Source organism: Podarcis liolepis (genome assembly GCF_965112155.1).
Source record: "Podarcis liolepis genome assembly, chromosome: 8".
NCBI classification, from domain to species: domain Eukaryota; kingdom Metazoa; phylum Chordata; class Lepidosauria; order Squamata; family Lacertidae; genus Podarcis; species Podarcis liolepis.
Genome location: NC_139560.1, coordinates 83,074,895 through 83,102,026, shown reverse-complemented (window position 1 = coordinate 83,102,026; position 27,132 = coordinate 83,074,895). Strand labels below are relative to the sequence as shown.

The window sequence follows — 27,132 nt, the reverse complement described above, 5'->3', positions numbered from 1 at the left end:
CCTATCTCTCTCTCTGTGCCTCTATTCCTTCCATCCCTCTAAATCAGTGGTTCCCTTTGGTGGCCATGGGGGTTCGCCTATCCCAACCAGGGGGTCTGCGGCACCATTCACATAGCAAAAGCTACCATAGAGAAATCAAGAATGTCAAAAGTAGGGGGTTGACAGCTTGGCTTTTGAAAAACAGGGATTTATGGACCCTGGCGGTTAGGTCCAGTCGCGGACGACTCTGGGGTTGCGGCGCTCATCTCGCTTTACTGGCCAAGGGAGCCGACGTTTGTCCACAGTTTTTCCGGGTCATGCGGCCAGCATGACTGAGCCGCTTCTGGCGAAACCAGAACAGCGCACGGAAACGCTGTTTACCTTCCCGCCGGAGTGGTACCTATTGATCTACTTGCACTTTGACGTGCTTTCGAACTGCTAGGTTGGCAGGACTTAGCTAATTGGGAACCACCGCTCTAAAGCACACAAACACACACCCCTTAAGACCTTTTAATTCTGCATATGTTCTTAAGAATCTGCTGTTCTTTCCCCCCTTAATAAATATTTCCTCCCCCCACCCTTCTCTTTAAAAATATTTGAATAATTTTATGTGATTTTAGTATTTTAAAAAATGTTCCGGGAGTCTCCAGGGTATTGTTTGGTCTCGTAAAATACCCTAAACACCAACTGTTGGGTAGGCATGCATATAAATATGGCCTGGATCAAAAGCATTGCATCATTTGAGATGTGGGGGGCTCTGCTATTTAGAGTGGGGGGGGATTAAAATCCCAGAAGACCTCGGGCATGTCTAAAGCAGCATTTTAGATCTTCGCCTTTGGTTTCAATCTAGGTAAAATTGGTTGAGCTGAAGTCCCATTCAAGTGGGCCAGAAGTTTTCCCACGGCAACTATTTCCAGCTCCTTAAGAAAGCTTCCCACACAGTTGGAGATTTATGGGTTTAAGACAACAGAAACATAATAATTAAAACAAAATACACTATAGGCTTTTTTTTAAAATTCACTCCATTATTAATCACCTCATGAGATGGCCCCAAACTGCTCCATTTCTCAGCTGAAGAGAGGCAAAGCACTTTATGTTTGATTAATGGCACTTGAGAACTTGAGGAAAATGTTCATGTAATTTCTGGGTGAGAATAAAACATTACGATATGATGAATTAACCTTCTAAAGAAATTGTTTAAAATCATGCCAACAAGTGTGGGAAATCTTTCTTTCTCTGTCTCTCTCTTTTTTTTAACCAACCACAGAAAATTATATCAATTATAAGGAACTAATGTTTCCATACTTTACAAAAGATATTCTCAAGTAATTTTATTATCCCAAAATGTCTATTCTTCTCCAAGCGTAACTTCAAAAAAAGGAAGCAGGCCAACAGGGAAGGAAACTAAAGGCACTTCCAGGCCCTTGCTATATTTGAGGGGTTGAGATTCAGTTGTATACTGTCAGGGAACTGACATCGGAGCTAGAGGCGGAGGGAAGGCTCTCAAATGATGCTGGAGAAGGGCCCAGCAGGGTGAGAGGCAGCTCCGCAGATGGGGAAGCAAATCAGCGCAACACCAGGGATATAGAGGGGCTGATGGGGGAATCGGCGAGAGGGCTCCAGGACTCTTCACCGGACACCAGCGGGGAGAGCACGGGTCCTCCGCTACCCAAGCCCACCCTGCGCAGAAGACTTCCGCGCAGAGAGAGTAGGAGGAGACTGGGTGTCAAACAACTTTTATGTTGGAAAATATTTAAGAAATGCCCACTGACGGATTCTGCTAGCGACTGAGGCAGCCACCATGAGAAGGGGCTGTGCAGTCAGAAAGTTTTAACAAGGCAAATTAGCCGAGAAAGGCACCAGTTTATGCACGAGTAGCTCATACCCATTACATATACCAACCAATTCAGATTGCACAATTAAAGGGCCTTCCAGACTGGTATTTCACTGTGGCACATTAGAGTTAGTTGTGGATATATACTGATTAATAAATTATTCCATGATATGTCCCTAACACAACCACATTATTCCTGTCATATAGCATATAGCACAAAAAATGCAGGACAAAAAAACCCCCAGCAGTGTAGGTGGTATGACTTGTTACAGGATTTCAGCAGGAAATTACAGGATATGGACTGACTAAAAATGAAGCAATTATATGCCTGCCCCAACACATTTGCAGGCACAAATAATATTGAAAGTGGGGTTGTATATGACTGCCCTGATCCCACTGTGACCACAAATAATCATGAATGTGCAATAGAAAGAACGTCTACAGGGGCCGAAATTGGATTTGGTGCTCTTGTGCAACAAAGTGGACTTTTTTTGCAGTACAGAAAGTGATGGAAAAGTGCAAGAGAAAGTGTGGGATAACAATGAGGAATACAGGTGATCAAAAAATAATATTTAATTCAAAAGAGTGACAAAGTTAACCAGGAATTTCAGAATGCATCCCTGGTTTTTTGAATTCTTTTCTCTTTACAGTACCTCATCTTCTATATAACATTTGTACCTGGGCAGGACATCTATGACCTGTTGTTGTACATTATGCAGTACTCATCTTGGCACTGTAGATTGATGGCCTCTTCTGACACCATGTTGCACGACATTATGACATTGTGTCCTTTGTTGAGACGGCGATGGTATATTACAGTGTCATCTCTGTAGTCACTATAAATATTTATGCGTGTCAGCTTCTGAACATTTCCTCTTGGCTCTTTTCTCATATTTTTGTGTTGATAACACCTGCTTCAGCTTACTCCTTTTTGATGGGCTGGCTCTGATGGGGCATTTGCAAATATTATTTTACTCTGGTTCAGGTTATCATACATTTTAATACACATGCATGTATATTTCTGAGTGGAGACCACTAAACTGAGGATTAAAACTTGTTAATTTCCCTGTCATTCCATGAATATTTCATTGGCAGGATCTCAGTCCCAATAAGAGCGCCCGGGGATTCAGACTTGATGGCAATTCCTGCTGCTGCTCCATCTCTCCTGGGTGCCTGAGAGATCAGTGTAGCTATAGGGTGTGCATCATTCAACCTGTCCTTGGGGTCCCCTGCATCAACAGACCCCTGCCCTTTATCTCACAATCCCTACCCCTCTCCTCCCCTTGTGAGCCAGTGTGCTAACCTGCCCCCACCCCCCTTTTCAACTCCTTCCAAAAACTAGAAGTCCGTGGGAAATTGCCTGCTGCTAATGAATTGTGATGGTGAGGAATTAATTTGAATCCCTCATACTAACCTATGTATGTCACCACAGCCTATTAGCATTGCTTCCCTGAACTGTGATCGCGGCTTACAGCTTCTGTTGTGAAAGTAATTTGAAGGGTGGCTCACAATATCTTCCTGTGCTGCTTTGTGTTCCAGGCAATTATTTTCTACAAATACTTCCGGGGATGTAAAACTGGTAACCATTAATAGCACCGTGTTCCTTTGTTTTGATTTTCTTTCTAATAAGAAAGCTTGTTGGCCATATTCAGCATGTTTAACAAAGAAAGTTGATGTCACTCATCATGATGTTTCTGGATCCCTGCTTAGCCACAAGGTTCAGGCTTCCAGGACCTCACATGGGGCCTCGGAACAAAATAAAGACAAATCTCACATATGGCCCTAGGGGCATGATAGCATGATATGGAAGACAGTCGTACCTCGGAAGTCGAATGGAATCTGTTCCGGAAGTCTGTTTGACTTCCAAAACTTTCAGAAACCAAGGTGTGGCTTCCAATTGGCTGCAGGAAGCTCCTGCAGCCAATTGGAAACATTCCCGGATGTTCATGTTCCAAAGAATGTTCACAAACCGGAACACTCACTTCAGGAGCCAAAACGTTTGACTCACAAGGCATTCGGGATCCAAGGTACGACTGTATACAGGTTTTATCTGTATGTTGTTGATTATTTTACTGTTTTATGCACATAGCTAAGAGATTTTATTTTTATTATTGAGCAGTTTACTGCATTCCTTAATTGAATAAACGTTGGTCTGCATGCTCCTCTGACTGGAAAGGAAAATAGACATTGGGAAGCAGATAGGCTGAAAGGCCAAGAAGAAAGAGATATTAGGACGCAGAAGAGCTAGGGAAGAGGTACCCACAAAACAGGAGTAACTAAGAGATGGAAAAGTGAGCAACTTATTTTAACATGCCACCCTAATCTCAGCTGAGCGTCTGCACAAGATTCCAGGAGGTTCCAGACTCGCACTCAGGATTGTATTTCTGTTGGGAAGTTGAGGCACAGCGGAGATTAGCATCTTTAAGAAATATGGTTTATTTACACATATTTACTACACCTAAAGCCTTCCATGGAGCAGGTGCAGAACACCCCAAGATTGTCTCTCATCGCCGCTTCCATAGCTCCAGCAGCCAGTCCTGCTCCCGGGTCTCTCGGGGCAACTTCCTCCAGGCAGCACCGCATGAAGTTGTTGTCCTTTCTCCTCCCCTTCCCAGCAAATTTTGTAGAAAACAGCTCCTCCCCATCTGTCCACTTGTGAGCGTCTTGCTAAGCTACTGCACTTGGTTTTGGAGTTTCCCTATGGAAGCAAGTGGGTGGAGCCATCCTCCCAACACCAGACCTACTGCTTCTTACCTTGATGGGTCTGAGCTGGTGGTGAGGTCATCCCCACGTGACCTGCCCTGCAGGAACCCTAGGTTGGTAGGCACTGCTCCCACCAGGGCAATTGCCCTGCCCCAGCCCTTTGCAAGTAAGCAGCAGAGATATTGGTGTCATGGAGGCAGTTGCATGCGTCTGTTGTGCCCCAATAGGGTATACCACCTGCTTTCAGGCGTGCCTGCAAAGCCTTCCCAGTTTGTCGTAAGAAATACTTCAGCATTCAGCTTTATGGTTCTGCTGGGGAAATGGACTCTTTTCCAAAGTATGTTCCCATGCCTTTTGAAGTTCCTGCTGCCTATAATTTACGTATACTGCTCCTGTCAGATGACAATTAAAGATTCCATAATATAGAATGTGAAAATAACGCCATCACTGGCGTGAATCAATAACGTGCCCTTACTTATGAATGCTCATGGAATTGTTTGCAGTTATGAATTTGATTACAGCTGCTTTATAGTGATGTGAATTCACAACAGCACCAGAATAAATAATATACAATATTTATTTACTAAGCCAAACAGTCCTTGATGTTGCCAAAAGGAAAGTTTTTTTTCTGGAGGAGCGTAGCAGTGTCCCTAAAATGCTAGATAACACATTTGCTGTCCTGTCTATATTTATGCTCAAATAATTTATTTAAATAATGTTGCTGCTGCGATCTTTATAGCTTCCTGCATTTTGCCACACAAATTTCAGTCTACACTGCAGACGGTGCAATTCATTTGCTAAATGTAATTTCCATCTCTGCATACTAATCGATTTCCTCACAAACACCTGCTATCTGTTATGATAATAAAGCTGCCATTCTAAATTGAAAAGGGGCCAAATTCAGCTTCCTAAGGAAATGACTTAAGTGTCTTTCAATGCTACTAATGCAGTAATGCTTCTGTAGTGCCAACATTTTTTTCCAGAGCATTTGCATTTTATATCACTTGGTTCTGTTCCATAATTTCTCTGTCTATGCATAGCCCAATGCTGAGGAAAGAATCCAAAGGGGAAAATCTTAGTTTTCATCTGCAGGCTTTCACTCTAGTACTGACCCACAGTGTGTGTGCAAATCGGAAACAAGGGCACGTTTCTTGGAGACTAGATACTGACCAGAAAATCGAGATATGCATATCCCCCAACTGCTGTTGGAGATTAGGCATATTGTGCACATTCTCCATGAGGTCTGGGGAATGTGCACAACGGCTGGTTGTTATGCACATTAACCGCTCACATTATTCTCAACATATATGTGTATAGGGCTGTTTTGCAGAAGATAGAGAGACTTACCGTATTTTTTGCTCTATAAGACTCACTTTTTCCCTCCTAGAAAGTAAGTGGAAATGTGTGTGCGTCTTATGGAGCGAATGCAGGCTGCGCAGCTATCCCAGAAGCCAGAACAGCAAGAGGGATCGCTGCTTTCACTGCACAGCGATCCCTCTTGCTGTTCTGGCTTCTGAGATTCTGAATATTTTTTTTCTTGTTTTCCTCCTCCAAAAACTAGGTGCGTCTTGTGGTCTGGTGCGTCTTATAGAGTGAAAAATACGGTATTTTGTTGCTGTTTTTGTTGCTTCAGAGGGCAAGATTAGAGCCAATGAATGGAAAATTCAGGAAAGCAGATTTCAGATCAACATTAAGAGGAACTCTCTAACATTAAGAACTTTTCAGTAGTAGAATGGATTGCCTCAGGAGGTGATGTGTAAGCAGTGGCTGGATACTCATCTGTCAAGGCTACTGTAGTTGCATCCTGAACCACAGATCCTGCACTGAGCAAGGGTTTTGACTAGATGATCTCCTTGCTTCCTTCCAACTCTATGGTTCTATTATTTTCCCCAAAGATGCAGCTAATAGAAATTATCAATCAATGTCATTTTGGGGAAAGTTTTGTTAAACTTGTACAGCGGAAACCAGCTGAAAGTTTAACCTGTGTTCATAGCTATTGTTCTGTGCCAGAACTGAGCTCCACTGAGCTCCAGCTGGAAAAAAAGCCCTTCATATTGCACAATTCTCTGGTTTTCTTTCAGTTTTGGGGTGTGTGGATGGGGTGGAGATGTCCCTCCACGTAACCCAAAATGCTTTTACCGGCACCCTCCTAGAGAGGGATACGGGGTTCAGCCCTCCAGCATTGAGCCCCATGTTCCACCTGCCAAACGTTGAGGCGGGACGAAGTATCGCAAACCATGCTGCAAAGATCCTGAGCCAATCCAAGTGGGGCTTGAAGTCACCACCAATCAGCTGATCAGTGCTGACTTCAAGCACCGCTGGGACCAATAAGCGATTAGGAGCTCCCGAGTGGAACCAATCCCAGTGGAGATTGCATCTGGCACCAAATCTAAAATACGCCAGCCCCACTTTCCAAGGAACAATTTGGAACACCTTTTGAGGCTCTCAGTTGCAGAGGAAGGAAAATAAAGCAGAAAAGCAGGCCTAAACCATGGTTTGCCTGGTGTATGCTTGAAAGCTCATACCAGGGTTTGAGTTCTAATCTGTGGTTGGCAAAACCATGTTCTGTTGTGATGTCTGAATTAAGCTTCTTTCATGGTGCCCATCTGCGTTCCGCTGCAAATTGGCTTATCTAAGATTATCTGCTGGCCTGCCAAGCAAATAAATTTCTTGTTACCTGTTGAATGCGATCCCATTATATTAACTACCAAAGTGTTTCCCTTCTTTCAGCCTTAGCTGCTCAAGCTTATGCACTTAAGGAAGAGAACGACAGTCTCCGATGGCAACTGGACGCTTACCGAAATGAAGTTGAACTCCTGAAACAAGAGAAAGGGCAGCTCTTTCGAACAGAAGAAAGTTTGACAAAGGACCAGCAGTTGCAGTTCTTGCAACAAACGTTACAAGGCATGCAGCAGGTATTCCTTTACCAGAGGTTTGAACTGTTTTTAAAATAATCCTCCCAAACTGACGCATGCTGGGGGGGCATACGTTCAATTGAGAACAGTCACCAGAAAGCCCCCGCCAAATTTGGTGCAGTGCTCTGGAAGAGAACTGATTATTACTCCTGTAACCCAAACAATAGGATGTGGGTGGCGCTGTGGTCTAAACCACAGAGCCTAGGGCTTGCTGATTGGAAGGTCGGCGGTTCGAATCCCCGTGATGGGGTGAGCTCCCGTTGCTCAGTCCCTGCTCCTGCCAACCTAGCAATTTGAAAGCACCTCAAAGTGCAAGTAGATAAATAGGTACCGCTCCAGCGTTTCTGTGCGCTGCTCTGATTTGCCAGAAGCAGCTTTGTCATGCTGGCCACATGAGCCGGAAGCTGTCTGCGGACAAACGCTGGCTCCCTCGGCCTATGGAGTGAGATGAGCGCACAACCTCAGAGTCGTCCACGACTGGACCTAATGGTCAGGGGTACCTTTACCTTTAACGCAAACAATGGAGAAGCTGAGTATGCTCATTATTTAAAATTTAACACATAAAATTTCAAAAAAAAAGAACCTTAAAAAAATTATCTTTCTTTTCTTTTCTTTTCTTTTCTTTTCTTTTCTTTTCTTTTCTTTCTTTTCTTTTCTTTTCTTTCAATATGTGTATGTTCCCCTCTGAGGTACAGGAAGTGTGCATTCACAAACTAAGATTTTAAAATGAAGGGGTGTAAAGTGTAATTAAATGCCAGGGCGGTATTTCAAAAGAGGAAATAGACTGGCTGATATTTATCCATCTGTACGTGTTCTCAGACATGTTTTTTTGAAACTCCATGAATTCTGCCATTGGAGCTGTACAGCAGAAAGCACCAAGTCACTAAAATAAAGGTGCAGAGAAAAGAATTCAAAATTGCTCAAGCATTGGAGAGTGTATTCCTAGTTGTTTGTGAACGTGGAAGTAGTAACCAACAAATGCCCATTGACACTTGTTGTCCTCCCATTCTCTGTGGCATTTTTAAGTACAATGGGTGGCCTAATAGGTGGAGAATTGTGCTTTACTAGGAACAAAATAATGCTTGAGTATGGGGGAAATGAGATATCCCTACAACCAAGTTCCAGCTGGGAAAAATACATTTGTATTCTTCTGCCATTTTAATTCCTCTGCAACTGCTGGGATAAGGATGTTTGTATCTACTTCAGCTGCACATAAGGACTGCACATTATTTCTGCAATTATCTAATCTTTTGGAAAAGCCCTCTATCTGAGGAAGAAGCCTATCAGCGAAAATAAGTGCATTTTTTTTCTGTTGAAAAATAAGGTAAATATGGCAAAACTGGCTTATTTGCAAGCTACTGCTCCCAGTTCTTCTTTTCTCTCTCTTTTCTTTTCAAGATTTCTTCCTACATTTAAAGGACTAGGCAATCAAAAATTGTATTATCTTTTTTTTCTCTTGGGCATAAAAATGGCAACCCTTGCAATTGATATTGTCTGGAAATGAAAATCCATTTGATTTAAGGGCAGTTCAGGCGTTGCACTTATACTTTTTTGAGATAATTCTCCTCATAGAGCTACGTTACAGTTTAATTTCTCACCCAGTGTGAGATCTCTAACAAACAAATGGAAATAATGTCCTGTATCCATGGTAACAAATGAGATATGCTTTACCTGATCTCATGATGGAACTGAATGAGGAAACTACAGAATTTAGCCCTGAAAAAAGCATTCGAGGCTTATCTGAGCCCATTCCCTTGACCTTAAAAACAGGTATTCCATCCAGCTCACATCTAAATTAGGAGCAAATTGTTTTTGGCATCTGTCTCAAGAGACAATAGAGGAATGTGCCTTAGGGGGGGTTAAGTCAAACTGTTGGAGAGTCACAGCGACTGCTGTAGCTGTAGAAGCCAATACAGGAGAGGCATGTTTTGTTGCGTCTGGGGCAGGTGAAGGCGTCCAGTTTCACTGGTGCAGAACAAAATTTGCAGCAGAAGGTTCTCATGTCCCATAACCCCTGTGCTTTCATAGATGGTTATTATTCCTTATTACCCAAATTGTGGTCACAAATAAAGATAGGTAGCTGTGTTGGTCTGCCATAGTCAAAATAAAAAATTCCTTCCAGTAGCACCTTAAAGACCAACTAAGTTAGTTCTTGGTATGAGCTTTCGTGTGCATGCACACTTCTTCAGATACACTGAAACAGAAGTTGCCAGACCCTTCTATATAGATCTCAGCTATCCGCCAATCTCCCATTCCCACCACCCTTCTGAGTAATACCCCTCCCCACCTTCTCACTATATAGAAGGGTCTGGCAACTTCTGTTTCAGTGTATCTGAAGAAGTGTGCATGCACACGAAAGCTCATACCAAGAACTAACTTAGTTGGCCTTTAAGGTGCTACTGGAAGGATTTTTTTTATTGTGGTCACAAAGTTCGCCACTGCATGAAATTCAGCACCTCCTCTTTGACCCCAGCCTTCTGCCTCCAAACTTCTCTCTCTCAGCCATCCACTGCTTGCCCAGAACTGTACAGTCCCTTCTGGTTGGGCTTGTTTCTGTTTTTCTCCCCGTCTTCTCTTCTCCAGGATATTCTGCTTCCGCTCCCACAGGCTCCTTCCCTCTCCTTGTCCCTTCCACGGCCCACATTTTCAAAGAAATATATGGAGTGTCTTTGCTGAATCAGACTCTGGCCTGGGGCTTTGTCTCCCTTAAGGGTCAACCTGTTGCCCCAGGCTCACAAGAAAACAGAGTACTAATTCCTGCAGTTTTCCGCAAAGTTTTTTTCTGCCCCTACTGCCTTTTCCTCCTTCCCTGCCAACACAGCATGCCTAATCCAGCCCCTTGCCCTTGAATGAGTTTTTCACCTGCGCATGGGAGATTGCATTGCAAACTAAACTGGGTTCTCAAAAAAGAGTCATCTGCACTGCCCAATATGATAAATTTATAGAAAGATGGTCCTTTTGGAAACGAAATGTGGATTATAATATTCTTTACCTCCCTCTAAAGGTAACTTTGCAAAGGTGGGGAGGGGAGAATATACGGGGTTTTTTATATGTCTTTATTTTTCCTTTCCCATTTTGCAAAAAGTCTAAATAAGAATAAGAGTGCTTTTAAAAGAATGGCATTAAGGAGAAAATAATAGTGGCTGGGCTCTGTGAATGGATCTGTAAGCTAAATGGATTGTGGGGGTTGTAATGGGATACAGAGATTATTGCCTCCCGGTTTCTGATTCATATCATGCTTGGGGGAAACAGGATTCAGGAGAGGTGACTCACCTGAATGAGGCTTTCAAGGACTGCTTTAAGAACCTGATGGCAAGCTTTTCATTTAGTGTCCATTCGTAATGGCTTTTGAGAGAGTGAGAGAGAGACAATATAAGGTTGCAGTTTCCTATATCTCATATCGCTACTCCAAAAACTGGGAGCAAATCTCAAAATGTAATGTAGAATTTTGTTTTGCTACTGAATAGCTGGTTATATATTATTATTATTATTAAACCCAGTTACCATTTCCCTCTCAAATCGGATCATTTCACATGAGGTGTCATCTATAACCTGACAGTTATTAAGATTCTCAGGTTCTGTAGTTCAGGGGGAAAAACCTTAAAACACTAGTGACAAAAAATGGCAACGAATCATTCAGTATGGATTGCAGAATATTTCCAGAATAAATGTTGCTTCAGCAGCACATACACTAAAATTGGAATGATACAGAGAAGATTAGCAGGCTAAATGTCATGCAGGGTTCTGGGAAGGGAAAATGCATTATATTCTAAGATGTTGAGTTATTCTGTAGTAAGAGATGCACATTTCAAGTCAGAGTTGGCAGATAGGCGTTTCTTGAATTGGGGCAGGAATGAGGCAGTGGTAGCAGAGCAACTTAGGGACGCGGGTGGCACTGTGGGTTAAACCACAGAGCCTACGGCTTGCGGATCAGAAGGTCGGCGGTTTGAATCCCCGCGACGGGGTGAGCTCCCGTTGCTCGGTCCCAGCTCCTGCCAACCTAGCAGTTCAAAAGCACGTCAAAGTGCAAGTAGATAAATAGGTACCGCTCCAGCGGGAAGGTAAACGACGTTTCTGTGCGCTGTTCTGGTTCACCAGAAGCAGCTTAGTCCTGCTGGCCACATGACCCAGAAGCTGTCTGCGGACAAACGCTGGCTCCCTCGGCCAATAAAGCGAGATGAGCGCCACAACCCCAGAGTCGGTCACGACTGGACCTAATGGTCAGGGGTCCCTTTACCTTTACCTAGCAGAGCAACTTACTGTCATGATGTTTACTGGACTCATATGTGAGCCCTGGATTTAAATCAGGTGAATGGAGTCCATAGGGGTGGGGTGAATTGAGATAACACAGGATAAGACAGATTGGCAATAAGGTATATTATTATTACTTATTCAATCTGCATACCAGTCTTCATCCTAAAATCACAGGGTGGTCCACAACATAAAAAATATAAGTTGAGAACACAAAATACATCATAAAAATAGGAACAAAACTAAACCAATAACCCCCTCCCAGAAACACATTTAAAAGGCTATATATTGAGGATGAGGCAGTTCTCTTGCCCATAGATACTCATGACTTTTTTTATCAATGCATAGTCAAGTTGTGACCTCACTTATTTTGTATATGCTAAAAATTTCATACAGTGGTTCTAGGACTGCTGGTGGTTCACGGTTCATTTCAGGTCCTTGAAACTGTGCTGAGAATATTGGAGGAGAAAAATTCTGTGGCATGTCCACTTTAAGTATTCATATTTATTTTTAATTATATTTATACTACTTCTAAGTGGACTCTGGATGCTCTCGCAAGATTTCAGATGCCCCCCCCCCGAGATTTTGTAAGAACCTCCCAAAGCAAAGTAAGCAACCCTAGCACTTAAAAGCTCTCTGCCTTGCTTGGGGGAGGGGGGGGTAAGAACCATTCAGCGTGCCTTCTCTGAAATAAAAGAAACAATACTGTTAAAAATTATGGCATCTAGTACTGCCATTACAATTACTAGAATAGGCAGGAAAAATTCTTAAGTCCGCTGAAACACTTGAAAATTGTCAGTGGGTTCATCGGGGGGGGGGGATTTGGGAACCACAGATGTATTTGATATACAGCACTGTGGGTTAAACCACAGAGCCTAGGACTTGCCGATCAGAAGGACGGCGGTTCAAATCCCCACGACGGGGTGAGCTCCCGTTGCTCGGTCCCTGCTCCTGCCAACCTAGCAGTTTGAAAGCACGTCAAAGTGCAAGTAGATAAATAGGTACCACTCTGGCGGGAAGGTAAACGGCGTTTCCGTGCGCTGCTCTGGTTTGCCAGAAGCGGCTTAGTCGTGCTGGCTGCATGACCAGGAAGCTGTACGCCAACTCCCTCGGCCAATAAAGCGAGATGAGCGCCGCAAACCCAGAGTCAGTCACGACTGGACCTAATGGTCAGGGGTCCCTTTACCTTTACCTTTACCTTTACATACTACACAATATGGGGACGCAGGTGGCGCTGTGGTCTAAAGCACTGGGCTTGCTAATCAGAAGGTTGGCGGTTCGAATCCCCATGACTGGGTGAGCTCCCATTGTTTGGTCCGAGCTCCTGCCAACCTAGCAGTTCGAAAGCACGTCATAGTGCAAGTAGATAAATAGGTACCGCTCTGGCAGGAAGGTAAACGGCATTTCTGTGCGCTGCTCTGGTTGTGCCAGAAGCGGCTTAGTCATGCTGGCCACATGACCCATAAAAACTGCTGCCGGACAAACATCGGCTCCCTCGGCCAGTAAAGCGAGATGAGCGCCACAACCCCAGAGTCGTTCGCGACTGGACTTAACTGTCAGGGGTCCTTTACCTTTACCTTTTACATACACAATATACCACAAAACTCAGAATCCTGTGTTTAATATATATTAGCGAGAGGGTGCCCTTGTGTCTTTCATTGAGGCTGGTCTGAAAGAGACACTGCAGATGGCGGGGAGAGAAACGTTGGTTTGTATTTAAAGCTAGGCATTTGCCTAGTTCTGAGAAGCTGCAAACCACAATATGCCACCAGTTCAATGAAATATTCTTGAGAATGGCAAGGCCTGCTATTAAATCAGTAGGGTATGCAAGAGTAATTCAAATGTACCTGATCCAGTACACCCCAAAGCCCCAGATTACTCTTATTCGTTTGTAGCTTCCTATATAAGTGGATTGTGTTTGCTCATTATGCGTACCAATTATCAGATGAACTTACACATTCTCGTGTTTAGAGGGGATAAGACATTGTGGCAGGGTGCTACTAGCAACAATTCACACAATCCTGAATTGGCCTTTGGAATTTGTGTATGCTTGGGAGCATTTCATGGGTGTTAGCATTCTGGGCCACGCTGACAATATTCATTGCAGAGGCTTGAGCAACCCAGCTTTTGTCTATAGTGCTTTCTATATTTAATGCTTCAGAAACGCTCAAGATTGGTTTTGAGATGGTGATTTTTCTGTGTTGTATTTATGAGATCTGAGACATGGGATGATGGTTGCAGGAAGAGAATGAGCACAGGGTTTCAAGAAATCAGCTAAACTGACTATCAGCAGAGATAATTTTATAATTTCTAACTGCTATTGTCACCTTTTTGAATTACCGTATTTTTTGCACCATAACACTCACTTTTTTCCTCCTAGAAAGTAAAGGGAAATGTCTGTGCGTGTTATGGAGCGAATGCCTACAGATGGCGGGGGGATCTGCTGCAGTCGTGAGCAGAGGATCCATGGTTCCCCTTCCTTCCCTCCTCCGTGGCCGCTGAGTGGGGAGGAGAGAGGGACAGAGAGCCTGCTTGCTTTAAAGGAGCAAAGCGGGAGAGGAGAGGAGCCTTCTCCTCTTATACTCCTCTTCTGCATTATTAATAGTATCCTTCTCTACCCACCCCACGCGAGTTCCTTGTCCCTTGAGTGCTTTTCCTTCCCTCCCCACTTAAAACGTGGTTACAAAGCACAGATCCACATGGATCCTCAGGATTTTTGCACTGGGTCACCCCAAATTCACCATCAGATCACATAGCATGTCCATGGCTACATCTTGCACCAAAAAAATCACGCACCCACTGTTGCCTGGGGCTGCAGTGGTGCAAAAACGTGGTTACAAAGCATGGATCCACATGGATCCTCAGGATTTTTGCATTGGGCTACCCCAAACTCACCGTCAGATCACGTGTCTGTGGCCACAGCATGAACCACAAAAATCATACATCCACTGTTTCGTTTAGAACATTTTTTTCTTGTTTTCCTCCTCTAAAAACTATGTGCGTGTTATGGTTGGGTGCGTGTTATAGAGCGAAAAATACGGTACTCTGTAAATGACAGCAGAGACTTGGGGGGGGGGTTCCTATTCATCTTAGAACCCCATCGCAAGAGCTTTAGCTCTAACAAGGCTCATTCAATCTACCCATCCTGTGGCGGCATCTAGGATCTACAGCTTACAGCCCCCGGCCTTGATTTGCTTTGCTTCTTTCCGCCCTTTTCCTCCCCCCATCTGCACTTCATTTGAGCATTGGCGAGAGCATTAGTATTGCAGCACCCCCTAATCAGCTGCTCATTCACCAAAGGTTGAGTTCCAGTGAAATCATTGGGCATTACTTCCCAGTAAACCAGCGTAGGATAATTTAAGTAACTTGAGAATTGTCCGTCTTTGACCAAGTACTTCACCATACATTGAAATCAGAAACATTAAGATGCTTCATGGTTCCATATTCTGTGAACAGCCCTGAGAACTGCAAGTATAGGGTGGTATCTAAATTCTAATAATGATAATGATGATGGTGATGATGATGATGATGATAGTTGAAGGCAGTGAATTTTGCTTTCACTTCCTTATTTGTAACAATTGTCCACCCATTAATAGCTTTGAAGCTGACCTTTCCAAAGGCTTATCTAAAGGAAGTGGTGTTGGGGGGGTGAGTGTTTGGATCCCTGGGCTCTCACTTGTGGGTGTCTCAAAGCTCCGTCCTCTCCCCAATGCTTTTTAACATCTATATGATACTGCTGGGAGAGATCATCAGGTGGGTTGGGCTGGGTGCTCACCAGTATGTGGATGATACTCAGCTCTACCCAATGCTATTTTTCTAGAAAAAGAGGTGCCAGAGCTCACCATTATTCTCTTAGAATGGCAATGGTGCCCACCTGAGAGGTGCTGGAGCTGAGCTCCGGTGAGCTCCGACTGAAAAAAGCTCAAGTTCTACCTTTCTTTAAAATTGGAACCAGTGAAGGTCCTGTGTGAGTGCCTGGAGGCGGTTGGAGGATGGATGGCCGCTAAAAGATTGAGGTTGAATCCCAACGAGACAGAAGTACTGTTTTTGGGGGACAGGGGGCGGGCGGGTGTGGGGTACTCCCTAGTCCTGAATTGGGTAACTGTGCCCCTGAAGGACCAGGTGTGCAGCCTTGGGGTCATTTTGGACTCATAGCCGTCCATGGATGCACAGGTCAACCTGTGTCCAGGGCAGCTGTCTACAAGATCCATCTGGTACTCTGGCTAAGGCCCTACTTGCCTGTGCACTGTATCACCAGCGTAGTACATACACTGGTTATCTCCTGTTTGGCCTATTGCAATGCAATCTACGTGGGGCTACCTTTGAAGGTCACTCGGAAACCACAACTAATCCAGAATGCCGCTGCCAGACTGGTGACTGGGAGCAGCCACTGGGACCACATAACACCTGTCCTAAAAGGTCTTATTTGACTCCCAGTATATTTCCAAGAACAATTCAAAGTGCTTTATGTTGACCTTTAAAACCCAAAATGGACTCAGCCCTGTATGCCTGAAGGAGCATCTCCACTCAGCCCAGACACTGAGGTCCAGCTCTGAAGGCCTTCTAGTGGTTCCCTCACTGCAAGAAGAGAGGAGGGGGCCTTCTCGGTAGTGGCACCTACCCTGTGGAACACCCTCCATCTTGGTCTCACTAATGTGGACCAAAAGAAAGCAGAGCAAGACGTTTTGCACCAGCTTGGCTGCAGGAATTGCTGGAAGAACGCAGTACAGGGCATCATCCAACCGTCTTAGGGCTCCACTCCAGATTTGTGTAGGGTTTACTCCTCAGCTTTTTACTTCTCCTGAAGATATCCCACAAGGCACTGGAGGTTTATGATTAGAATTTTCCTTCTCCTGCATGGGCTGCATTCCCAGGTTGAGAAGCCCCATCTTCTCGGCCATTGCATCTGCTATTGGTCTCATCTGCTCAATCTGCCGACGCCTGTCTTCACATGCAGGGAAAGTCCCTAAGTCACTGAGGGTTTGAGAGCCATCGGCTACCCTCACCTGGTTTAGATGGCCATTCCCAAGGTGTGGCTGCTATCGCATGCTGACAGCTTCTAGGAGCCACAGGTGAGAGGTGAGTGGAGGGACCAAAAGTGGATAAACTACCCCAGATGGAGCATGGGCCCCCTGCCAGAGGTACTACCCCTTCTGCTAACACCCCATACACCCCATATCTACATGGGTCTTTGCAATACACACAAGTTGGCTGCTTCATCCATGTTCAAATGGCACAAGCAGCACCATCAAGGTGGAGCTCTGGCTGGCAGGGCAACCCAATAACTCCTGGGTTCCCAAGATCCCCGTGGCCTTGAGATGCCCAACCTTTCTCCAAATCTGGTCCTACCATCCTCAGTGTGTATTTCTCTATGCCTGTGACTACATTCACTGGGACACCCTGGCATCCTCCACTTTGCCATCACTGCCCAGGCACATACTGCCCCCCTCGTTAGAATACCATTGTGGGCTGAGGAATGTGCTTTCAGGGAAACCACGTGCTAAAAGTCTGCCTTCATCCTATTATGTAGTTCCATACTGGACTGGTCAATATGACGCCCTTTTTAGAAAGCTTAAGAGTTCCCACATAGAGACCATCATCAGTCATCCGATTTTTGGATAATTCCCAGCAGCAGTTTCCTTTTTTGCAGGCTTTGTTCTCAATAGCAGCTCGGGAAGAAAAGCCACATTTGCCTTCTTGGCAACTCGGCATTGATAATAAATATAATAATAATAACAATTTAGTTATACCCCGCCCTTCCCGGTTTAAAAAAAGGGCTCCGGGCGGCTAACAGCAAATATAAAACATTGATTAAAATGTGACTTAAAAACAGCATAAAACAGCATGGAATACAACATAAAATGCAGCATCAATATCAATAAAATTCAAAAATTCAGGGGACATTTTCTGGGGGAGGGGGAACCCCAGTCAGTAGACATTGAATGATCACCAGGGCTAACTGGCCAAGTTGGTCCTACTAGGGCCAGCAAGGAGACCAGGGAAGAATTTAAATGTGGGGTCCCAGAAAGCGTTTCTTCATAGAAGAGGAAAGGGGAAAGGGAATAGAGGATCCGGCTAATTCAAATTGATGGCCAGGTGGAATAGCTCTGTCTTACAGGCCCTGCGGAAGGAGATCAAGTCCTGCAGGGCCCTGGTCTCATGAGACAGAGCATTCCACCAGGTTGGAGCCGTCACTGAAAAAGCCCTGGCCCTGGAGGAGGATAATCTGGCTTCCTTAGGGCCTGGGACCTTCAAGCTATTATGGACCTTAGGGTCCTCTGCGGGACATACCAGGAGAGGCGGTCCCAAATGTTGCATTTCAGATGCAATTGATGCATTTCAGATTATGGCTTTGGGCAGAATGAGGTGGCTGTGGCCCAGTGACTAATTATATTAAAGGACTGCATTAGTAAATTATTTAGGGGCTGAAGTGTTTACCTCGGTATTATTAAAACCAGAGTCTCTACAAATAAGGCTTTGGCTCGGATGGATGTGACAGCTTCTCTGCAGATGGCATATCCAACCAAGAGTTTGTGTTCTAATGTGTGGTTAAGCTGTTTGTTACATTAAGAGAAGTGCCTTTCTCTGCTGAGTGGCAGAAAATGCAGACAGAGATAATTTATGTCTTGTTCAGCTTAGACACAACAGTCACAGCAATAAAAACAGAAAATGAACAGTGTTGCTTGCATGAGACTCTGCAATCGTGAATATTTATTCACAGGCTCAGGCATCAGTAATCAGAAACATCTTTTTTTATTTTTCCCGTGCAGCAATTGTTGAAAATCCAGGAAGAATTAAACAATAAAAAGTCAGAACTTGAGCAAGCGAAAGAAGAGCACACACACACCCAGACGATACTGAAAATTCTCCAGGACCAGGTGAGTGTGAGCTCTGTTTGCAGAGTTGGGTTCATTGTGCCTCGGTACTGAAAACCTGGCCCAGTAGCACTTGAAATTAGTGCAACACAGATTTCATTGTCTCTCTCTTGTTAATCACATACGATCCATGTCCTTACAGTTGTTTGCATATATAACTGGTTTTAAAGGAGCACACAGGAGAGTTGAAGAAGACGGTGTCAAGGCATAATGGAGCCCTGCCTCTGTGGCAGCGGGAGATCTTTAATCTCATCCCTTGTAGCACATTTTCCTCCGCACAGATACCAGCAATGCCTGAGTGTTTTTCTATCTGAAGACAAATGGATTTGGGGAAAGCTAAATATGCCGGAAAAGCAAACGTATTTCAAATAAAACAGCCATTTCTTTGAAGACCAGTAGCGGGTAAAATGAGTTTAGCATCTCCTGTCTCATTCATGCAGATGCATGCGTGCAGGAGAGTGAATCATGATGACAGCAAAAGATCCCCAGTGTTTCTCTACACTTCCCCAACAGTGGCAGGAAGCAAGCCTCTTATAAACTTAAGGATTCTGTTGGAGACAGTTTTCTTTGATGCTGTATGATGCTGAAAAGCATGCTCCAGGGTGAGATAGTTAGAATCATAGAATCATAGAGTTGGAAGAGACCACAAGGGCCATCGAGTCCAACCCCCTGCCAAGCAGGAAACACCATCAGAGCACTCCTGACATATGGTTGTCAAGCCTCTGCTTAAAGACCTCCAAAGTAGGAGACTCCACCACACTCCTTGGCAGCAAATCCCACTGTCGAACAGCTCTTACTGTCAGGAAGTTCTTCCTAATGTTTAGGTGGAATCTTCTTTCTTGTAGTTTGGATCCATTGCTCCGTGTCCGCTTCTCTGGAGCAGCAGAAAACAACCTTTCTCCCTCCTCTATGTGACATCCTTTTATATATTTGAACATGGCTATCATATCACTCCTTAACCTCCTCTTCTTCAGGCTAAACATGCCCAGCTCCCTTAGCCGTTCCTCATAAGGCATCGTTTCCAGGCCTCTGACCAGTTAAGTCTGTAGTAAGGGGATAACCTAATGATTCTGGAATAAAGTATTGGACACAGTTACGTACAGTGGTACCCCAGGTTATAGACGCTTCAGGTTACAGACTCCACTAACCCAGAAATAGTACCTCAGGTTAAGAACTTTGCTTCAGGATGAGAACAGAAATTGTGTGGCGGCGGCAGTGGGAGGCCCCATTAGCTAAAGTGGTACCTCAGGTTAAGAACAGTTTCAGGTTAAGAACGGACTTCCAGAACGAATTAAGTTCTTAACCTGAGGTACCACTGTACTATGTTCATGTGCTATATTGGTGTTGGAAGTTTAGAAGTGCTTATACAGTGGTGCCTCGCAAGACGAAATTAATTCGTTCCGCGAGTTTTTTCGTCTTGCGGTTTTTTCGGCTTGCGAAGCACGGTGTCGGAAAAGTTTTGGAAAAGCTTCAAAAATCACCAAAGTCTTCAAAAACCTCAAAAAAGGCTACCACACCGCGTGCTATGAGTTGCTCCTCGAAGTCAAGTCGCAACTGTATTAACGGTGTTAAGAAAAAGGAAACAAACTTGCAAGACGTTTCCGTCTTGCGAAGCAAGCCCATAGGGAAAATCGTCTTGCGAAGCAACTCAAAAAACCAAAAACACTTTCGTCTAGTGAGTTTTCCGTCTTGCGAGGCATTCGTCTTGCGAGGCACCACTGTATTGTCAAGATTGCCATTGTCCATATTCTTTTCTCTCTCCAAGACGGTCAGACTAGCCAGGGAAGGGATAGCCTGCCATGTGTATAAATGTGTCTGCCCCACCCTAAATCTGGGTGACAGGTATTTTAAAAAATAAAAACAAAATGTGCCTCCTTCAGGCAACTTTCACTAGTCTGGCCCACTTCCATTATGTGAGCCATGCCAGAAGAAAAATGTGTGGGGTGACAAGAGTCCAGGAAGGTACATTGTGGAAGAGAAAAGGTTCAGTACATTCCATTGTCAATAATGGATCCCACCCACTGCTTTAGGGTAGGGACCAAATATGGCTGCCTGGTTCACAAAGACTCAACAGAAATCCCTCATTTTATGCTGGGAAGAGGTAGTCATTTGCAAAAGGTGTTTTGGCTAGCAATGAAAGGCAGCTGCGTCTTTGCCAGTTTGGTGCCAGAACTCAGGCTACTGATTACTTTCAGCATTTCAGAAGCCAAACAATGTTTACCTGGCAACCATGTCCCTCGCATGGAAGGCCCTCTATTTCCCAGCGTAAAATCCAACTCAAGTTTGTCCTGTCACCTTTCAAGCCCTTTGCTGCACACCTTAAACTTTTAGATGACACACTCTGTGATGGTCCCACAATCAAAAATATTGTAATTTAATATCATCATCAATCTTTATTACAGTCCAGAGACCCAACAAATCGTTACAAAGCAATGCACAATTCATACAGCCTACCTCCGGGTTAAACAAGCATTTTGTTCAAAAGATAGGGATCATTGGTTCTTGCAACCACCGATAAAAACTTTGCATTTCTAATGTTCTAGCATTTGTCTGGTCTTCCAATAGGAACCTGACATAGTGAGCCTCTGATTTTCCCGGGAAAGGTACCAGCAAGGGTAATATCCGTTCAGCCCTGGCTTGCTCGTATTTCGCACAGTGCAGCAAAATATGTTTTATGGAATCGATGTCTTGAGCACATGAGCAAAGTCTTTTCCTTTCCTTTCCTGAGATATTCCTTTCCCGAGATTTTCATGTTTTGTGTGCCAACCCCAGGGGGAAACACATGCCCATCTCCCTCCCCAGAGGAGAGGATGGCAACCCCTAAACATTCTTCTCCTGGCTTGTTAATCTGAGATCAATGTAAGTTGTTCGTTGCAGGTGTTGAAGTCTTAAGTGGGTCAACACAAATCTTGCCGGTTACAGGCACTGAACAACGTAACAAGAGCTCTGCAAGGTGTGTTGACTATTTCCAAAGCTTGAGGAAAGAGACGACAGATTTTTTAAGACAGCAAGGAAGGCCAGAAACTGCACTTCCTTTAGGCAACCTCATTGCCTCACCATATAGCTGTGGTTTCAGGCAAGTTGTAATTGGTCAACTGAGAAATTGCCTGCATAGAAAAGGGCTGGGAGTTAAACATTATGTCATTGTAGTTGGAGCCATTTTAACTGAAGCTGATAAAGCTTCGTAATTTTGGAATCTAATTGAAGTTAATTCATTCTTGATTATCGAGAGATTAAGCAGCTGCCTGAATTAAACAAGGGACCATGTTTGATAACTTGCCTTAATGACGCAGCCGAGGACTTTCACACGTGCTCTCAGCGAGGCTTAGTGGACTCTTGCAACGATGCCGTTCCTAATACGGAAATCGGAGCATCTGCAGCGATGAACTTTTTTTTACTATCTAATATTCCACAGATTTAGGCAGGGACATTCTTGCACATATTTAACTACAAGGTATGCAATATTTTTTAATGGTTATCCATTCATTCTTCTTGTTAAGGATCTCAATTGTTTTGTAATCCGTTGGTTAAAACCACATTCATTATACAATCCATTTGTTAGAATAAACAGTCTGGGGGTAAGTAAGTATTGATCCAGCACTGAAGTGCCTTTTCTTTTCTTTGGTTAATATGCCAGCTGGGACCTTTCTTGGAAGGAGACAGCTTGGCCAACTATCTAGACTACTGCAACACATTGTACATGGGGCCACCTATATAAATGGTCCAGAAACTGACATTGGTCTAGAACAGGGATTCAAGATTATTAGCTGGGATGGGTGTTTTGACTATATGGCACTTGTGCTTTTCACCAGCACTGGCTCCCAGTTGATTACTGGACTGCCACCAAATTTAAGCTGCGGAAAAACCTTAAAGCCCTAAACAGCTTGAGACCAGGTTACCTGAAAGGGCATGTTCTCCCATATATACTTGTTGTTTGTTGTTGTTTAGTCGTTTAGTCGTGTCCAACTCTTCGTGACCCCATGGACCAGAGCATGCCAGGCACTCCTGTCTTCCACTGCCTCCCGCAGTTTGGTCAAACTCATGCTGGTAGCTTCGAGAACACTATCCAACCATCTCATCCTCTGTCGTCCCCTTCTCCTTGTGCCCTCCATCTTTACCAACATCAGGGTCTTTTCCAGGGAGTCTTCTCTTCTCATGAGGTGGCCAAAGTATTGGAGCCTCAGCTTCAGGATCTGTCCTTCCAGTGAGCACTCAGGGCTGATTTCCTTCAGAATGGGTAGGTTTGATCTTCTTGCAGTCCATGGGACTCTCAAGAGTCTCCTCCAGCACCATAATTCAAAAGCATCAATTCTTCAGCAATCAGCCTTCTTTATGGTCCAGCTCTCACTTCCATACATCACTACTGGGAAAACCATAGCTTTTACTATACGGACCTTTGTCGGCAAGGTGATGTCTTTACTTTTTAAGATGCTGTCTAGGTTTGTCATTGCTCTTCTCCCAAGAAGCAGGCGTCTTTTAATTTCGCGGCTGCTGTCACCATCTGCGGTGTTCACGGAGCCCAAGGAAGCAAAATCTCTCACTGCCTCCACTTCTTCCCCTTCTATTTGCCAGGAGGTGATGGGACCAGTGGCCATAATCTTCATTTTTTTGATGTTGAGCTTCAGACGATATTTTGCGCTCCCATATATACTTACCCAAACTACTTACCCAGACAATCCTAATAGCCCCAAGATGGGCTGGACATTTTTAGTATGCAGACCTAGTGAAGGTTAGGGCTGTATAGCATTTCTCCACCTCCGCATCCAGCACCAGATTCCAAACTTCCTGAAACTGACCACTTGAGGACTGAGCAGGAGCTGCTAGCCCATCAGGTCACAAGGTTGGCCTCCAGGAGAACTCTAACAGAGAGCCAGTGTGGTGTAAGGGTTAAGAGCGGTAGTCACGTAATCTGGGAAACCGGGTTCGCGTCTCCGCTCCTCCACATGCAGCTGCTGGGTGACCTTGGGCCAGTCACACTTCTCTGAAGTCTCTCAGCCCCACTCACCTCACAGAGTGTTTGTTGTGGGGGAGGAAGGGAAAGGAGAATGTTAGCCGCTTTGAGACTCCTGAAGGGGAGTGAAAGGCGGGATATCAAATTCAAACTACTACTACTACTACTACTACTACTACTACTATTCTTCTTCTTCTTCTTCTTCTTCTTCTTCTTCTTCTTCTTCTTCTTCTTCTTCTTCTAACAGGATTTACCAGCTTATCTGGTAAGCTAATACACTGGTAGGAGGGCCCAGCAGCAGCTAGGGAGGCTGACCACCTAGATATTCTGCAGGATGGACTACCAGCACTGGCAGAGGAAGAGGAGTGCGGGGGGAGCGCACCGCCCCCGGCAGTGTGATCCCAGTGGTAGTCCATCCCCCCCGCCCGCACTTGGTGCCACGCCCCCAGGACGCACGCCAGTACCGCCCCCCCCCGCTCTCCGCCACTGACTAGAAGTGGGTCTTCAGCCAACTAGAGAGAAAAACAATATACAAAATCACAAAATCTTCCTCATCCATGATCATTGGCCGTGCTGGCTGGGGCTGCTGGAGTCCAGCAGTACAGTGGTACCTCGGGTTACAGATGCTTCAGGGTACAGACGCTTCAGGTTACACACTCTGCTAACCCAGAAATAGTACCTCGGGTTAAGAACTTTGCTTCAGGATGAGAACAGAAATCGTGCTCCGGCAGCGCGGCAACAGCGGGAGGCCCCATTAGCTAAAGTGGTGCTTCAGGTTAAGAACAGATTCAGGTTAAGAACGGGCCTCCGGAACGAATTAAGTACTTAACCCGAGGTACCACTGTATCTGGAAGGCTACAACATCCCCATCCCTGCCCTTTTGCCTTCCCTGAATGGCTACCCTGCTTCCATGGTGTAGTGTTGTGTTTTCTTTTATACAGTGGTACCTCGGGTTAAGAACTTAATTTGTTCTGGAGGTCAGTTCTTAACCTGAAACTGTTCTTAACCTGAAGCGCCACTTTAGCTAATGGGGTCTGCCGCTGCTGCTGTGTCACCGCCTAGTGATTTCTGTTCTCATCCTGAAGCAAGGTACTATTTCTGGGTTAGCGGAGTCTGTAACCTGAAGCGTATGTAACCCAAAGTACCACTGTACTTAGAAAGATTTCCCTCTCTCACTTTCTCTCTCAACGTCTTGTAGTCACATGGAATCTGAGAGATCATTTTGTTTGCAACCGTTTGGGATCTAAATGAGCTGTTCTTTCTTCCTGCAGATGTTCCCCTGAGAAGGAAGCCTCTCGTGGCATGTCAGCCTTTTGAACCAGCCAAAATATATTGCTCAAAAGTAATCATTAGCTAACTGCAATTTAGCAAGCAGCAACTTGCAACCACAGCAAAGTTTCAAATTAACAGCAAGAGGGATGGAAAATGCAATCATTTATTACTCATAAAAGCCAATTTTACATACTTTTTATGCCCTGAGACTGCTTTCTAATCTTATTATTTAAAAAATAATGATCCTGTCTCAGAATTTGCTTCCTTTTATTGTTTTTATTTTCAGCTAACCTATTGGCTTCAAACTAGTTCCAGCAAAAGCTGAAACTATATGTTCCATCTGTTTTGCTCATTGGGAGCCTTATAAAAAGCAGTGCTCCAAATAAATCAACGATAAGTATGTGAAATACTCCAGTAAAAAAAATATTTTTTTTTTTTATTTTTTTGTCTTCACAGTTAAAAAAAAACACCAAGGAGTTTGCAGAAACTAATGGTCGTGACGAATCTCAGGCAAATGTAGGTGCAACTTTGTATTTCTTTGTCAAGATCCCATGCTTACTATTTGCGCTCTGAAATAAAAGTAACTGCATTGAGCTAGGGAAATATCTGCCTTTCCTTGGAATCATAGGTTCACTTCCAAGCATGCTTATTTCAAGACAAATGAACTGAATTCCCCAATCTGCCTTTTGGAATTAACACGTCTCTGGTAAGAAATGGCTGCCCTGCTCTGTAGCATTCATCACAACAAAGCTTTCTTGTTTTTCACTACTGAAAAATGTATGGGACCTAGAAGAATTGTGAAGAATGAAAAAAAACAAAAACCTGCAGCTTTCAACAATGAGTTTTCAGAATCCTAGGGTCCCCTCTTTAATTCTCACACCCCCCAAAGCAGCTTTCTAGACCTCGTAGTAGCAGTGAAGTTTCAGGACCGAGTTACATTTTAATTATTCTGTTACGTTTTAACAATTTATATCTCATCTCTCACAACTTTCTGAGGGCAGCTTACAATAATGCAGTAAAAACAATAATATAGTAATGAAATACAGGCAAGAACACTTACAAATCTAAAGCAACAAATGGCAGAGCAGAAAATGGCTTGTGGAAGCCATTGGGAGCAGAGATGTGCTGGGATGTCTTCCCCTTCTCCATTCCAAATCCCTCTCCCCAAATCTGCCTTTCCCAGGAAAAGGATTGATTTTGTTACATATAGATGCAACATGCAGTTCTACCCTTAAAATTTGTTTTCTAAAGACCCTGAGCTGAGTTGCTTGCCATCCATACCTGATTTTCTGCGCAGGGGGATTCCTGCTTCCCATTTCTTCCTTCAGCTGCTCCCCATGTGACAAGGACTGAGGAAAGCAAGAGTGAAGACGAGTGGCACTCTCTTCCAGGAGACTGTGTCTGGGCTTGTCAGCAAGTCACAGATGAACATGATAGCTCTGCAGTAGCACCCATAGTCCCTGAAGAAGACAAAAAAATCTGGCCATCTCAAACCCTTCATCCTTCTCTTGTAGGAATGATGATGATGATGATGATGATGATATTTATACCCCCATCTGGCTGGGTTTCCCCAGCCACTCTGGGCAGCTCCCAACAGAATATTAAAAATAGAATCAAACATGAAAAACTTCCCTAAACAGGGCTGCCTTCAGATGTCTTCTAAAAGTCTGGTGGTTGTTTTTCTTTTTGACATCTGGTGGGAGGGCATTCCACAGGGCGGGCGCCACTACCGAGAAGGCCCTCTGCCTGGTTCCCTGTAACCTCACTTCTTGCAGTGAGGGAACCCCCAGAAGGCCCTCGGAGCTGGACCTCAGTTTACAGGCTGAACGATGGGAGTGGAGACGCTCCTTCAGGTCTTCCTTCATCTAGGAGCTGGGAAGAAGAGGGCTGTGGGTCTGGGGCACAATCTCTCTCCTGCTTAGCTCCACAGCATTTTCTGCCTTTGCACTCTAAAGAGAAAGTGCTTTGTTGCAGATTTAGAAGTGGTTCCAGAGAACTATAACTGAGAAATAGGGGACATAGGCTCCAATAATAATATTAATAATAAATAATGCTGAAGGTTTCATTTGCTACAGTAATGAGCATCATTGATGGATGAGAGCCCTGTAAAGAGCATTTCAAGATTAATACTTCTTCTAAAATGGTGGTTAGTTAATATGCAACAGTGACTTTTGGGGGGAAAGCTTTCAAAAGTACATTTATTACTAAGGAAAGTTTACAGTTCTTTTCCCCTCGTGGCTAGTCTCTAAATCTGAGCAGATCAAAATGCCCTGAGAGGGAAGGATTTGGTGGCTCGTGCTTGGTTATTAGCGGTCTCTGATGCATTTAATGGGATTAGTACCTATTTGATAC

At 44.4% G+C, this 27,132-nt stretch overlaps 1 protein-coding gene across 8 annotated transcripts in view; it reads left to right on the top strand.

Moving 5' to 3' along the window:
* Nucleotides 1-27,132, top strand: part of ENOX1 (ecto-NOX disulfide-thiol exchanger 1) — a 279,910-nt gene that overhangs the window by 242,294 nt on the left and 10,484 nt on the right. For all 8 annotated transcript variants that reach the window (XM_083519375.1, XM_083519381.1, XM_083519380.1 and 5 more), the window contains 3 exons: nt 7,247-7,431; nt 18,453-18,560; nt 25,237-25,296. In XM_083519375.1, the coding sequence (XP_083375501.1) occupies nt 7,247-7,431; nt 18,453-18,560; nt 25,237-25,296 (353 nt within the window). The remainder of the gene's footprint in view (nt 1-7,246; nt 7,432-18,452; nt 18,561-25,236; nt 25,297-27,132) is intronic.